At 35.1% G+C, this 17120-nt stretch overlaps 1 protein-coding gene across 1 annotated transcript; it reads left to right on the top strand.

The window, feature by feature from the left end:
* Window positions 1-15337: 15337 nt before the first annotated feature.
* Window positions 15338-16267, top strand: LOC308042249 (heparan sulfate glucosamine 3-O-sulfotransferase 1-like; the record flags this gene model as incomplete). The annotated part of the gene is made up of 1 exon (XM_080347506.1): window positions 15338-16267. The coding sequence occupies one exon, from the start codon at window positions 15338-15340 to the stop codon at window positions 16265-16267; it is 930 nt and encodes a 309-aa protein (XP_080203632.1).
* Between the last annotated feature and the right edge of the window lie 853 nt (window positions 16268-17120).

Consider the following 17120-nt stretch of genomic DNA (forward strand, 5'->3'; position numbering starts at 1 on the left):
GAGGTCTTATCTAAGGAAAGCGGCCTAGGATTCAATGTCATGATCAAGGTGGATATGAAGCAACAGGAGTCTAGAGATCAGTGAGAATGGTCAGAAATCTAGAAAACATGACTCACAAGCCAAAATTAAATTAACTGTGACTGTTATAATGTACTTGCTTAGGTTTTTCTTTGTACAGTGTAATGTCTTCAGATTCATTAAAATCTGTTACAAGAATTCATCACTTAATCATGTTACTTTATGCCCTGGCATCTATAATATGTAGAAGTATCCGAATTCATAACTTTCTCTGTTAGCTCAGTGTCTCTGTTAGGTTGCTTCATTTTTTGTATTTACAGCTGCTTCTTCTCTGGCATGTGACTCCAGTCTGTCATGCTGATGTTTTCTTGTCTTTTGTAAGTCAGCCAGCTTTGCTAATACTTTTAATTTCAATGTCAAGCTGCATGGCTTTACAAACACAGAAAAGCCACAGGGATGTGAACATCTAAATGTTCAGCAGAGAGCCAAGACTTTTTTTTTTTCCTCCTAAAACACGCTGAAAAGAACCCCACAGATCAAGCTGGGGAGCTGTTTCTTTATTCAGCTCCGCCTCACTCAACGTTTTGCTCCAGCTTTACACAATCTGGATATAAAGCTCCTAGATGTGTAGTTCCTGATCTCCACTAAAGTTAGTGAAACAAAAAAAGTTGTACTTTGAAGTATGACAGTGGAACCTGGTAATTTAGTCAGAATGGAGATTTTTCTCTGCCCTTCTTTGTGCAGAAGTCGATAAAGTAAACAAATGCATCCAAACCTACTAGTAATTATTTAGTCTTTATTTATCTGAAATGTCTTTTGAAAATATATTGTCATTACATGTTTTATATTATTTACCTCCTAGTTGTTATGATCCCAGAAGTGCAGATGTCTCAAATTGAATAGTGTTTCCCCTTGAGCTCTTGTAAAATCTATTTTATAGTAGATTGTTTATTTCAGACACTAAATACTGTATTTTGAAGTTCAGCTTAAAATGTCCTTTTTCTTTCTTGGATGTTCTTTCTTTTTTATTTGTGTTACATAGGTCTTCGGTAATATTAAGTGGCAATGACAGTCCTAGACTAAGTGTGCATTGTTCAGAGCATAAAATTTTGTCAGTTTTAATTTTACTGCCTTTTTGTTTCACTGAAACATGTTTTTTGCTGAACTTGCAAGGGGATGAGCAAGGGTTATCCTAGTTCATTTACGTAATAGAGCAGTCAAAGTACAAACACCCGAGAAAGAAAAATACTTATTTTTATTATCTCCTTTTACTAACAAATTATTTGTGTTTGCCATCTTCTGTTGACAGCCACCTCTGAACTCTGTCTTTCGAGAGAGTGACCAGAATGACATGTACTGTTCCTAGTCCCTCTGAACCATTGGTTTACCAAAAGATATTAAAATCTTACTGGCATTTTTTTCTCACTGCTTTTGCATACTGACGGTGTGCTTGCCTTTGTCCACTACTGTGCATCAAGCTGGTTTTCATTGAGACTTTGGAGTGTTTCACAAAGAATCCTAAGGGTAGGTCTTTCCAAGAAGTCTGAGGGATCCAGATATCCATCTGTAATTTGAAATTCAAATTTCAAATGAATTAGTAACTGAAGCTCTCTTAGGCTCTTTTGAAGCTCTCAGCCTCTATCTTTTCCTGGAGAGATGCATGGTGCAAGGTTCTGAATTAACCAAATGCTAAAGATTTACTGCACATTCCTAGCCTGAGCTTGTGCATTAGTCCACATTGAATCTTTGTGTTTTACTCAGAAACTAGTAGTGAATACTTTGTCAAAAGGTCAAATAAACTATGTTGACCTGTTCTTCTTCCTGTGCTATTTAGCTTACATGGTCAATGGAATCTAAAAGCCATGTAAAAATTTTTCTCAGAAAAAAAAAGAATATGCGTTGGATTACATGCGAGGGGAAGTGTAATCTAAATAAATTTATTTGATTTTATCACATCATGGTTCCCTTCAATTTTCTTAATTTTTTCAATGTAATTTCTCCAATTTTATATCAATTACTATGACTTTTTTTAGTATTGTTCATAGCTTTAAAATAGTTGTTTTTCAACATGAGAGCTGATATTGCTTGATAGTTTGTCAACTTTATAATTTAAAATCCTTGCAAAACACCTGGATATTTTTCTAAACATGCATGGTGATTTGACATTTCCTTTATGTTCAGCTGTAGCAATGCAACTCACCATTACAATCATGAGGAATCCATTTTATGGTTACCTTCACCTTTGTGTCACCTGGGCATTCAAGGTATTTGGATTTGCCTTTGTAGTATCAATGCAAGGTGAGAAACACAGTTCTGAAGAGCACAAGGTGAGAAAGAGAGGAGAATATTTCATAATTTACATAACTTTACTACACAGTAAATTATTGTATTACTGACTTCTATAGGACTAAAATTAGACCGGTGTAAATTCTTCTGAAAAATTTCACCCTTAAGGCTTGTGTTCGAGGGGCAAGTTACTGTAAGAAGGCTGAGTTGCATATTTTAGGACACATTGGCTGCTGAGCCCTGATGTCCCATGTGAATAATCTCAGAGTTTGAGGAGTTGCTCTACTTGGAGAACATGTAACCAACTGTAAATTCAAACTCCATCTCACTGTTATGGAATCACTGTGCAAGGTATGTTTGCTCCAGCCTCCCACAGGTAGATGTGAAAATTGAATTCCAGTTCATTCAGTCTCTACTCCAGTCACAATCACGATACCATCCTTACCACTTTTACCTTCTGGCCAACCCGCACTATAGTACAATTTAAGGTTTTTTGTAAAGTTTGATGTGTTGTAGCAAATCTAAGTTTTTCTGTGCTTGAACAGCTCTTCATGTTTCCAGCATATCCACATGTATCTGTTTGAAATAAAGTTCTATAATTTACATTTATTAGCACCAGGTGCATAGCTCATGAACCCAAGTAATTTAAGTTCTTGAATCTGACTACATTATTTTCTATTACTGCCTGTTCTTTAATTCTCTGTGGGCTGTGTATGTGTGTGTATTTGCACAAATATAGAACCTAGCTCTGGTCATTAGAATGATTAATAATGTGGGTTTGCCTACAGATGCTTAGTTTTTTGCTTTTTAAACTTCCATTGCTCTCTCCACTCCTTTCCTCTTTCACTACCAGCTTTGTGGTGCTTTTAGTAGAAGTTGGTTACATGTTATAATTTAAAATACTTCATGTCCAATTTTTCTTGCATACTTGAGAACATCGCAGATCCATAATGTTTTATGAAATAGGTTGGACTTCATGATTTATTTCTCTTGCTACTTTTAAATATGACTGAAATTTCATTTCTGAAACATTCTCAGACTGTGAATGACAATTATATGAGTCTTAAAAAAAAATGTCTGGGGAAATGGCTTTATTTTATGAATGTTTTTGATGTGCTACTCTCTAATTTTTATATAGTTTGGTAAGCTCCATACTATAGGAATTGAGATTCTTTCATGTTCAATAATTGAACCTCTTATTTCTCACACACTTGACACTTCAGTGTTGTTTGATTGTAACATCTTGATTCTGATCTGGAAAATTTGCTCTAAACTGTTTGTTATCTATAAAATCTGAGTTAGTGACTTTTTCTTTTGACTGCAATTCCCTTTAAGGCATCAGTAGGTGTGACAGCTTTCCAAGTACATCCATGTCAGACTTTCCCCCCTGGACAGAAAGGTTCTGGAAAAAATTTAACCTGCTCTTAATATTAACATTCTTTCTCTTTGCTTGAAATGTATTTAAATTGATAGATGCAGTAAAGAATAAGTGGGTGAAAATATTTTAGCTAAGAAATGTCAAACTACAAATTTGAGATGAAAATTCAGCATTAAAAATACAAAATAATGTACACAATTTATAGTTTCTAGATGAAATACTGTCCTCCCTTGAGAGAAAAAGCTCTTATCATTGCTTTAAAATGAAGTTGGCATCAATAACCAGTAGCCTACATTGCTTACTTGCATTCCCCATTTTAGCATGCTATAAACAGAAATAACTATTCCATATTTTATAGTTACAAATTCAATTTAAAATCCAGATTTATTTTCCACTGTGGACACATATTTAAGGTAAGCAGACTGATCTTTTCATAATCAGAAAAAATGCTTTTTTGCCACAAAATTAAACATGATGTTGCTTTAAATAGAAGTATACATTTTTCAAAAACTGGACTGGGAGGAAGTAGTTTAATGACTATGCTTTGTAAACTACATAATTTTGCTCAGAAAAAAGAGAATATGCATTGGATTATATGGGAGGGGAAGTGTAATCTAAATAAATTTATTTGCTTTTATCACATCATGGTTCCCTTCAATTTTCTTATTTTTTTCAATGTAATTTCTCCAAATTTATATCAATCACTATGACTTTTTTATTATTGTTCATAGCTTTAAAATAGTTATTTTTCAACATGGGAGCTGATATTGCTTGATAGTTTGTCAATGTGTAGTACAATGACCAAAATGTGAAATACTAAAAGCTGAGAATAGGAGGACGTAAATCTGGGATTTCAGCAGAGATCCTCTTTCCCTAACTAAATTTTATGTTAATATTTTTAAATTATTGTGTGTTTGTGAGGAGTTTTTAAAGTTCTTATGAAATGGTGCAAGGTTTGCCCACATGTCATCAGCTGCAAATAGGTAGTCTGAAAATGTTTGCCAGATAAATGTTTCCTCCATCTTGCTGAGTTGGAAAATGGTTGTATCAGTGTCTGAGAGCAGGCAACCTTCAGTGAAGTTTTCAGCCATCCTAGAGATACAAAAGCTTCAGATGCTCAACATCTTTAACGCTACACCACCATTTACATAGGGAATTAAGATTTTTCTAGTCTTACATTCAGCCCTATCCAACTGCATTTCGTTAATGGAGTAAAGTACTGTTCTTAGTGAGTGAATAAAAGCAGAATATCTTTCTGATTTTTACGTGCTTTTCGGCAGTCTGATTTGAAAGTGTTGGTTTGGTTCTTCACTTTGTTTTTTTTCTATGAATCCCACTAGACTTGCAAATTAACTGGTATTCAGGTGTTGACATTTGTTCTTCAAAAGGTTTAAAGTAACTTCTAATCTACTGCTGAAGGATGCCACAGAAAACCTGCTGAAAATACTTTGTTAACACTCTGGAAAAAACTCAGAATGCAGTAAAAATGGAAAAAAATTATGTACTCAAGAGTAAAATGTACAGTCAGATAATTATTTTTTTTTTAATTGCACCAAGCATAAGGCCTGTTGAGTGTGCTTGTAGGGTCAGAGAAACAGGGATCAGGTTGTACAAAATGTGTATTTTATGTTTAAAACTGTCACATAAAAATACTTACATCCTTGCTTTATACAACAGTGCTCTCATGGTGACGGGGAACATGTGAAAGAGAATTGAGGACTGATCCTCAACTTTTTAAAATTGCCTGAGGAAAAAATTCAATGGACTAGAACAGCATTGAAAGTGTGCGTTGTAAGCTATATACTAAGGAATAAAAATTATTGTGGCCAGACAATGGCAATCATTGATCACAAAATCAATCAGCTCCTCCTACAGAAAGTAAAGGTCTTTTGCCAGTCTGGAACTGAAAGAGCAAAATGTTGTGCTTTATTTTTTTGGCTCTTTTATTTGGGAGGGAAGGAGACTGAAAGGGAGAGGGAGAATGCAAGATAATGGAAGTCGCTTTTGCCTTTATGCCATGTTAAAGTGTTGGTCCTCGGGGAAATGTCTAGTTGTTGTGGCAATATAAGACCAGTATGCTACCATACTGTATCTTTTGGAGTAGCTGAAATCACAGGGTTCACAGTCAAAGCACATGTGCTGTACAACCTACACACTGGTAATGGAATGACTCTGAACATTCTTACACTTTATTGCTTTAATTAATATGCAGTTATTTATGAAAATATATCAGAGCCCCTCCCTATCTCTGCCTCTTTCTCTTCTGTTACAGGAATTTCTAGCACTTTGCCAACTACCAAAATACTGATAACACCATTCAGACTTAAAATATTAAAAGGTTATTATAGGTTATCTGGCTACAACAGATGTTTTCCAAGTTGATGCTATAATTTTAAAAGTAATTTTTACCATCATAGCCAGGAAACACAATATTTTAATCTGGGAAGGAATCTTACCATGCTCTGGTTCAGTCTCTGACCACATCTATTGTGGCTCCTCCTATTCAGAGTTTCTAACATGACAAACCCTTACCATTTGTCACAAGTCTCACAGATTTGAAGTCTTAAAGTCCAGATCCTAAATGTATGTGATAGCTCCTAAATATGATTTTACCTTAAAGACCTAGGTGAAAATAGACAGACAGACCTTGAAGGCTCCAAAGAATTGCTGTAGGCACTCTCAGCCATCAAAGAGCCTTTCTCAGCAGTTGGAACTGATTTGAAGTGAAGCAGCATTAAAGGAATAGTGCAGAAGGCTTATTTGGGTGCAAAGTAGCACTGAGCTATGGGGGAGAAGTGATGCTGTATGGCGGGGAACATGTTCTGCTTGAATTAACCATGCTTTTTGATGCAGCGGTACTGCAGGTATTTTTACCCTGGCTTTTCAGGTTTAGAGCACAACCGTGGTATTTTTGTGGGGAGACCTTAAGCTTGTAGATGCATAGAATTTTTGCATAGGGAGGATGTCATATAACTGTTTTGACTGGGGAAAGAAGAGAATGAGTTGTTTTGTTTTCCAATGAAGTTTAAGAGACTTTGATATATGTTTGTAATCTTTAGAACTTTGACTTTGGTTGGACTACTGACATGCCTACAGGTTCAGGCTGTACATCCATTTGAAAGATTGAGACTGCAGAGAAGCTCTTCTAAGTTCTGCCTTTTCTAAGTGCAAAAGACAGTCAGATAGAATGCCTACTAAATCTCAGAAATCCTGGAGATAAACATAAGAAGTGTTTGGTACTAGCTATCCGCTCTCTGGCTTTTCAGAGTGGTGAGTATTCTTTTACTGTATTTTAACACATCACTTTGGTGGTGGGAACAGGTCTGGTAAGGAGCTCTTTTCTACTTTTTCTCTGATATCCAGATAATCAATTTTTACTTACTCTGTGTTTTCAGATTGTCATCTTTGACTCTCTGTTTTAGCCTGAGGAGCAGTGCTAAAAAAGGCATGAGTTTGGCAAACTGGGCTGTTTTCTGTGTTGCACTCTGGTTATTAGGCAGTTTCGACTGTGTCCTCAGTTGCTTTCATTGCTGTGTCTCAGCAGCTGCCTATTGGGTTGAACATGCGTGTAACCCAAATTGGCTATATGTTGAAGACATTGAGTTTTGTTCAAATAGAGTATTATATATTTGTTTATTTTCTAATGTGTTTGCCTATTCTGCATTGTGATATTATGTTTACCTTCTTTGTTAGCAAGGATTTACTCACCAGTCCAAGTTTTCCCTTTTTACTACTTTCTGTATTAACCAGATTTTAGGATTGCTAGGCAGTTGCTTTCAGTGGTCTCTGACTTTAAGTTCTGTTTACTTTGAGGAAAGTTAGGCTATGAAGCTTTTTTGGTATAATTTTGAATTTTCTGATGCCCAAAATCTCTTAGCCTTACCTAAACTCAGTGTGGACTGGATCTGTTTCTTAGTTTTTCAAAACCTATCATTTCATCAAATGTTCATACTCATTTTTTTTTGTCTCTGATCCTGATTTTGATCTTCTCTCTCATCAAGGCCTATGCCAATACCCACAATTTCAAAATTAGATTTTCAGCCTTAAATCAATTGTCTAGATAATTTATGTTTCCAGCTTTTGCATTCCCTTACATCATCTGTTTAATAGTCATTAAAAAAAAATAAGCTCCTGAGCTTTTTTTTTTGTTTTTCTCTGCAGTATTTTTCACAATCCTCAGTTAACTAAAAAAAAAATATTTAAAATATCAAATACTTAAGAACAAGCTGTAGTCAGAAAAATAAATATGTCCTTTAGTTGCATGCAGTAATGAAGTCCTTCTTAAACATTGTTCAATCATCCTTTAAAAGGCCAGAGCATTCCAATTCTGGTGGGCCTTCCAGCTGCTTTGTTTTATTGTGGGTGAATTCTCAGCTCACTTCATGCCAGTGCTTTTCAGTATAATCCTAAACCAAGAAGCTGGCTCCTCCTCTTAGTGTCTGAATTTGACATTAGAAGGTCTTCAATCTCCTGACTGTTGGATAGTAGGACTTATTACCAAGGGAAAGATCAGTTTATTTCGTGCCTTGTATAATGGAGATATACAGCAACTATACGGGACCCAATACAGCAATTCTTATCAGTCAGCATCATATAACTACTTCCCAGAGTCTGATGCCAGAGCCATGGAAGGGTTCTCCAAAACGATATTACAAACAGAGGGTAAGATACTAAGCTTGGTTCAGCAGTCTTGGATGAAGTGCCTGACTGTGGGAGAGCATTCAAGGTGGGGACAAAGGAGCCTCCTTGCTTGCAAGTCTTCTGCTTTGTGGCGTCTCTCCCTGGTCAGCTCCTCACCTCCCTCCTGGCTGTCTTAGCTCCCCATGCAGCTGCCCATGTCTGCTGAGCTCTGCCTAGAGGGTTCTCACCTTGCCTTGGGGCAGTGCTGAAAACATAAGGTGTAGTGTTGTTGAGTTCTGCCCAGAAGATCTCTCCGATTAGATTCCTGTCTTCACTTTTTGGAGTACTGAAGTTGTAATGCTTTGGAATCCCCACCGGTTCAGATTAGCAGGTTGTGAGTTTTTTGTTGTGTTTGTTTGTGGGATTTTTTTTCGTTGTTGTTTTGGGGGGGTGTGGGGAGGATCTTTATTTTGGTTTTAATGGCAGGAAACTGAGCTCTTTACAAGAAAGCATAACAGGTTCTAGGGTCACCTGTTTGGCATGCATGTCCAGTAGGAATTTAGGAATATGTTGTGTTTTACAACAGAGAGCTAACCTGTCCTCGTCCCTATCGAATACTTCTGCTGCCGTCTCAGACCCTCTGAGTAACCTTTTCCTTTGAAAGACGGGTCTCTCATAAATTCTTTGCAGCAAATTCTAATTTTAGTTCCTAAACATCAGTGAGGATTAAGTTGTTCTTTGTGACAATGAGTGTAGGCAAATGAATAATATTCAATTAATTATAGCAGAGGTAGAGAGGTTGAAGGTTTGCCTTAGCGAGATCTGTAGAAATAAACACAAAAGCTAGTTATCAGGCACACATCGTTACATCTTGCACCTTTATAATTACACAGTTACTGCTTATTTGGCTGAAGACCTGGCATGGCGTCTTTGTTACTTCAAATTATATTAGTTCTGATGCATCATTAACAATTAGAGGTGTAAGTTTAATTCAACAAAATGATAATGCGATTCCATTTGAAATATGCCAATGTGATATGTAGAGTGATTAGACATATGAAAATGGTCTTGTCATCTTTGTTAGGCTGACCACTATCTATGCTTTACATCTTAATAGGAACTTTGTTTTTCAATGTCTATTTAGAGGTATACTTAGAATGTACCCAGCTTTATGGACTAAACATATTAAGGGCCTTTATGAAATTGTTATTTAGTAACCTTTACGTGGATAGTTTGAGTATGGTATTTTTCAAGGTACCACACAATATAAATATGTAGGTTATGGATGTAGAAGGTTTATTTAGCTCAGAAATATATTAGTGTATTTACACCACATATATTACTGTATATTTGGTACTGTTACATATTTGCAGTCATGTTATCATCAGGCAATTTTCTATCTTGAGTTATCAGAAAAGGGAATTAGAAAATAAAATGCTAGCCTTAGGGAAGCAAACTTTTTTCAAAACTCCTATCTGCTAATATCGCCTGCCAATGATTTAACGTGTTTATAGTTTATGCTAACCTTTCTTAGCTTTCCTTTTTATCCATTATAGTCTGTGTACCTGGTAGAAGGAAAGCCTGCAGCCAATTGCCATTACTTTGCACCTCCTATCTTTACTCGCCAAATAGCTATTTTCTCTTTTATTTCATTTTATTCCTGTAAGGTAGTAACTGTTGGCTGTTATAAAACTGCAATCTCATTAGAAAAGGTTCATTCAAATAAATTCACTGCTGATTGATATTAGGACTTCAAAATGTTAATGTGTTTGCCTTTCTTTGGAGTAACATATGTTTTTATACTGATGCTTAAAGAGACACCTTTCATTTCCAGAAGAGGCAGCATTTTGGGACAGTTTCTGGGTTCATGTGTTTCTCGGTAGTACCTCATTTAAGAATTCTTCGTATGTCTCCCTGTTAAAAATATGTCCACAGCTTGAGTAAAATGAAAGTGAACAGAATTCTTAAGTGCATACAAGAACGTTAATGTTCTTTATCAGCAATAGGAACTGCTGTGACGCTTGCTTAACTCTGGGATCTGTGGTCCTTTTGTACTTTCTTAGTCCTCTACTCCTTGTATAACCAGAGACCAGCGGAGCTCTGTTGATGCTCTGTTACGAAACTCTGTTTTATTCACACTCAGCCTTTCTTGCTTTCTTCAGTTTGCATCAGACGTTTTCCACCACTACATGTGGGAGGTATTAAATAATCTCCATGTCCAATCTGTGCATAGTCTTGCAAACAGAGTAACCTCTCCTAACAGATTTTTACAAAGCCCAGTAATGACATCATGGGAATGTTATTTAGTTATTTAGTATTTAGTTATTACACTTAATCTTGCAATGGAGTGTAGAGCAAATGCATAGCAGATAGGTCTGAAGATAAAGGGTTATCATGTGCTGGGATAACTGTCATTTCACACACAGTCTTTAATTTCATGGAATAGTTAATTTGGGATTCCTCAGAATCAGACCTCACTGAAACTTTTTAGGACACAGGTCTAAATGTATTCAATTCCACCTATCTCTAATTAATCTAATGCTAGCATAAATGTAATTTCACTGCTTGTAATAAAATTAAGGTCTACTCATAATTGTTTCTATGTAGCAAACTTTAAAAAAATATTTTTCACACTCAGAAATGTGCTCTCATTGTCTTCTGAACTCAGTCTGGGCATATCTGACCTGTGTGGATCGAAGTAGCAGAATTCTGTTTCCTTTCACTTCATATTAAAGATGATACTTTTTTGTTCAACCCTTGGATACGTGCCAGGTATTTTTAAATGTCCATTATTTCATGAACGATCCTATAAAGCAGAATTAAGATATTATGAAGATGACTTTTGATGGTTGTATTACTTCTAATATTTAATACTTAGAATTAATAGAATTAGTCATTGCTTTGTTGGATTTTAATATAGATATTGGATGTTATTAAGCAATGTGTCCCACATGCACTGGCTTATTCATTTGCCCGTTTTTCAAAAATGTATAAGCCATACTGAGAGTAGATTTGCATTTATTATACTATGTAAGTAGTTCTACTTTTGCCAAAGAAAAAAAAACAGCCTAATTTCAGATCTTTGAAAACTTCCAGAACTGTGTTGTTGTTGTTACTTAGAATTATTTATTTGTACATAGATACTTTACACTGGCATAACTGTCACCACAATATGATTTTCTTTTTAAAAAAACTACTGAAACAGTTTACCTTATATAGCCTTTGCTTGTGAATACAGTTTGGCTGCTATAGCCTTTTTATATTGTCAGCATTAGAGATGTTCCTAATTGTAGAGATATAATTGAACTGTTTATATGCCAGCAAGCTCTGATATGCTTAAATTGTACTCTTCGTGGCTAATCTTTGTGTTGAGTTCATATCTAATAGGAATAAACAGGAAAAGCAGTACACTTTTAAAATCCAAATATATTTTTAAAAATCAAGACAAATATCGATGTTTTGTTATACTAATTCTGACCACCTCCCCTTGTTGTAGTTTTTAGTAGCGAACAGGAATATTTCTGCACAAATACCTTGAAACAACAAAATCCTGAGTTTGTTCTTTGTTTCCATTTGGGGGGCAGGCAAGCAGGAAGAAAGTGCCTTATTCCACAAAATACTTGAATCTTATGCTCAAGCATTGAGGAATCAGTTCAGCATGTAACCCAAGTATAAGTTACCATAACAGATGAAATGGCACAAAGTTGTAATTGGAAGGGGAATTGGAAACCCTGAGGTTTTTTATTCTTTCTTGGACTACAAACCTGTTATATGACCTTAAGCAGATCACATAAACCCTGACTTTCCAAAGCATTTGCCCTCCTGAACTGGATGTATAGGTTGGTCAGTTGCAATTTCCTGTAAGGTGAAAATGGTGCCTTAATAGGGTGTGGACAGTTCATTAACACAAAGTGCTGTGAAATTCTCCAATGAAAAGCATTACAAGCAGTGGAAAGTAATATTAGGAATTCATAATATTATAAATTAGTAATAATAATATAGTTAGGTTTGCCCTATGATCTTGTATTTACCCCAAAGCAAGATAAATCATAAGCCGCTTAGAATTTTTTTTACAATAGAGTGCAGCCATTAGGGGTCTTTAGAACATTTCTGCAATATTAAAATGACTTTTCAGCCACCATATTAGTTTCTTCAGTGTAGTCTAAGGTTTTAGAAAAGTAAAACAAACAAGAGGCAAAGATATTATTTACTTAATTAGTCCTCTCTGCAGCATGAATTTCTTTCTGAGCTTCATTTCTGCTTACTAAGTATCATATCTGTTGCTGTTCCTTGTGTTACTAAGCAACACCAACACTGCCAAATAATAGGGAAAAAAACATGTAATAAGACACTATAATTCTGTTCATGTATCATGGGGTTAATTTCTTAGGAATACTCTGAGATTCAAAGAGTGTGCAGTGCGGAAATGTAAAATATACTGTTTTCATTATAAAAAGCACTTCACATATTCTAAAAATGTGCATTTAATTGCATAAAGGCAGAAAAGCAACACAAAAATTATTCAAATAACATTCCAATTATATTCGATAAATCATCTTTAAAGCCTTTACATTTATATAGCAATTATAACCTAACCACAGGATCTAACATCTTAGAGCTTCATCAAAATCAATCAAATATCTTAGACTGACACTGGAATGTTGTTCTGATGGAATTGCTCCGAAAGGCAATTTTGATCTGTTTAGGCACCAGTTTTACAGCACATTCTGAATTTGATTATTTCTGATAGTATTTCCTGGGTAAGGTTTTGTTCTAGCAGTGACTGTAAGAAATTTCTACTATATAAAGCAACTAATTAATTGCAAACTGGTTAAACTAACATATTTCTTTTTAAAAATGCTACTAACACTTTGGTCCATAAAAAATGCAGAATCTCTTCTGTTAATTGCTTTCTAAGTGTGTTTCAAAGAGAACTGGTGATTTCAGATGGTAAATCAAACAGACTGTCACTGACATCACATGTAAGCCTGAAAATCATTTGGAAGACCAATCTTTCCTTGGTTCTAAGTATGAATTTCTCATTCAGCTTCCAGGCTTCTTTGAATAACAATATTCGCACCTGATTCTTCGGTGCATGAAACCAGATAACTATCAGTTAATTAGGGATAAAACAATATTAGTGTGTTGGGTTTTTTTAAATAAAAGACAATTGTGAATCTGAGCATTTTGGGGTTAATACTTGCTATCTATCTGTGAGCGTAGAGCTTATTCAGGCTAACGAGTCATTCCCTAGATATCCAAGAAGCTGGATTGGGTTTTAATAAGATTTGGAAAATAGATTTAATGAATCTGCTACATTGCCTAGACTGCTATTATCAAAAATGTTCTTATGTTAAATGTTTAAATCCGTAAAGTAAGCCTCAAAGTAAACAATTTTTAAATAGAAACATGACAAATGGGAAGTGGATGTGTTCTCTAAGGTTGTTTCTAAGAGGTGAAGTACTGTGACCAATATATTCAAAAAAAGAAAGAAACTGACAGTGGAACTGAAGAAGGAGCTAAAGTTGTAGTATTTCTGAGACTACTTGAAAATATGAACCATAATTCAAATAGATTACAAAAACAGTTATTGTTTTTAAAATGACTGCTGCTTTACTGTATGAAATAGCCTGTTTCTGTACTCCATGCTGAAAACGAGTTAAGGATATATCTATTCTACAAATCTTAAAAGATCAAAATTGCTCAGAAATAGGATGGAGTCAAATCATCCTCTAAATTAGGATTTTTCCTGTAAGATTTTCAGACACAGAAACAGGCAATCCAAACATAATAGTTCTACTGCAGGTGTTAAATTGATGTGAATTTTTTTAATCACTGCTGTTGTGATGGCAGATCTGCTAGCAATCGTCTGTTTCATATAATGTATACAAGAATTACCCAAGAGATTTTGAATGCTAGCAGCACAGTTACAGTGACATTTTCTTTCACTTACATGTGCACAGGCACATACGTGCAAGCCTAAAGATTTTTTTCAAACTTTTCAGAAGCCTAAAGATTTTTTTCAAATTTTTCAGAATTTTCAAGAGATTTAACGTTCACCACTTGGTTAAAATGATCATATGCTATGTGGATTAAGAAAATGATAGTATCAGGCTCCAAACAGGTTTGCCTCCCTGAAAAAGCTTTTAGGTGCCTAGAAAGCAGCTGGGTATGTCTGATAGGGATCTTTGGAGGCACTGCGAATGTTATTTGAAGATTTGATCTTGCCGAGATTTTCCCAACACTTAAGTGATTATGCTTCACAACACCTGGATAGTTGCAAAAAATCCACCTTATTCATTATTTCCACACTGATCCAGCTCAGACACTTCATTCTTGCTTTGCCACAATATTGGTTTTCTGCTTTAAAGGTCTCAGATTACAAAATTTTGCCTATACCTGTGCTTTGTTTTCTGTGTCTAAGTAACTGGAGCTTTTTTGTATGATATATAGCTCACTGGAAACCAAATGATTGCACCGCCATCCAGTGCTTTTAGATTAGGATATACTATTCTAGAAGAGAATTGAGGAAAGGCATTTACATTCAAAAATGCTTTGGAATTATTATTAATACAATATTTTGTACGGTATTTATGGCAAGAGAAGTATATGGTATATATGAAGAAGAACTAGGGAAATCAAAGCAAGCAAATAATGATCAGGAATTTAAAATCAGATAACCAATTATAAGGTTATGCTTAGGGGAAATAAAAGCTGTTGAAGGGTTAGTATCTATCATTGGTCACCTATGGTTAAGGAAATAAACATGGGGGTTTTTTTGTTCTTCTGAAATAAAGTCAGGGAAAACAAATAATTTTGTTGTGATCACAGATGAGATTTGTGAATTGAATTGTGAGCTGAATTTCCAACTTGGGATGTGTTTAGAAATACTGATTTGTCTTATTTTATTTTGTAGATGCTTCAGAAATTTGCTGTGTATTTACCACAAGTCCTACCAGCCAACTTGAGAGGAGACTTACCTGTTCTTTCATTAGTCGAGCATAACATTATCTTGAACTAATTATTCCTCTCCACATGGCCTTCCTACTAGTGTCAGCTTATCTTCTGCTGACTCATGCTCAGGGTGCTCCTGTTGAGAATGGGGCACTGTTGGAAACACTGAAGTCACAAGTAGGATTATTCAGCAATAAAAGTGAACACTACTCGGCACAGGTGAGACCTCCTGGCACAAACCGACAAATACCTCAGACAATCATCATAGGAGTTCGCAAAGGAGGGACAAGGGCTTTGCTGGAAATGTTGGATATTCATCCTAATATTGTGGTAGCAGCTACAGAAGTTCACTTCTTTGACTGGGATGAAAATTATGTGAAAGGAATAGACTGGTATAGAAGTCTGATGCCATTTTCTTATGGAAATCAAATTACAATTGAGAAAACACCAGGCTATTTTACATCACCACAGGCTCCAAAAAGAATTCATGACATGAATAGCTCCATTAAACTGCTGCTTATTCTAAGAGATCCCACTGAGAGAGTTATATCTGACTATACCCAAGTGTATTACAACAGAGTAGAAAACCACAAGCCTGTTCAGCTCTTTGAAGATATTGTTATTAAGAATGGAGCACTTAATACCAAATACAAAGCTATTCAGAGAAGTCTATATGATGTTCATATGGAAAAGTGGCTTAAGCATTTCAGTTTGGATCAGATTCACATAGTGGATGGCAATACTTTAATCAAGGACCCTCTTCCTGAATTACAGAAAGTTGAAAGATTTCTAAATCTTCCTTCACGAATTATGTCTTCTAATTTTTATTTTAACCAAACCAAGGGATTCTACTGCATTAGAAGTGATGGAAGGGAGAGATGTTTACATGAATCCAAAGGGCGTCCCCATCCTCTTGTTAACAACACTGTTTTAGAGCAACTGTATTCGTACTTCAGAGAGCACAATGCAAAATTTTACAGAATGGTTAATCATTCCTTTGACTGGCATTGATGCATTTGTAATCAATGATGTTTCTTAAAAAGGGCCTGAAACAATCTCTTTCAAACGTGTATTTCTAAACTATAGGGATTCATGTTATGAGAACATAACATACTGGTTATATGCTTCACTGGAATAACACATCTGTTACTTCACTGAAATGGTACCATTTCTGTTGGGAAAAAGAAGTTTCATGTATTTGAGTGATTACTATGAGTCATATTCTGATCTTTCTCTCATCATGCAAATACATTAACTTTAGTGGACTTATTTCAGATATGTCTCTGTTACAAGATTTGTGCTGTTTTGAAAAAAATGACTGCTTCTAATAGTGTAAAAACTGTAAATATTTGAAATGGTGTTATTCTAACTGTTCTGTATTTTTTTGTTGTTAATATTTTTTATATCACACACAATGATAGTGGCATTGATTTCTAGAATTTTTCATACAGTAAGTTAAATTGTATGTTAAAACAGGGGCTTACATAGTAGCTCCAATAAATAATTTATCCTCTGTTAATATGCCAAGGTTCTTAATTGGTTAATAATAAAAAGAATTTATTTCACCCATGATTTTGAATAGGTGAACTAGAAGCTCTGTATATCATTAGTATTAAACCATGCTCTTACTATCTCGGGTTTACCAAAAAAATTTCTCCAAAGTAAGAATATGAACTGTTTGAAGAAGCTTTAAAAGTCAGAGTTCTGAATGTAAAGAACTTAAAATATCCCAGGCTGTTCTTCTGTACAGTTAAAGGGGGAGTGGAGGGCAAAAAATTATTAATATTAGCAACTGTACAAATATTTAATTAGTTGCTCCTGAATGGACAAGCTCTTCATTAGTACTACCATATTAGTCATGGTT

This window comes from Nesoenas mayeri, assembly GCF_963082525.1.
Source record: "Nesoenas mayeri genome assembly, chromosome: 7".
Taxonomy (NCBI): domain Eukaryota; kingdom Metazoa; phylum Chordata; class Aves; order Columbiformes; family Columbidae; genus Nesoenas; species Nesoenas mayeri.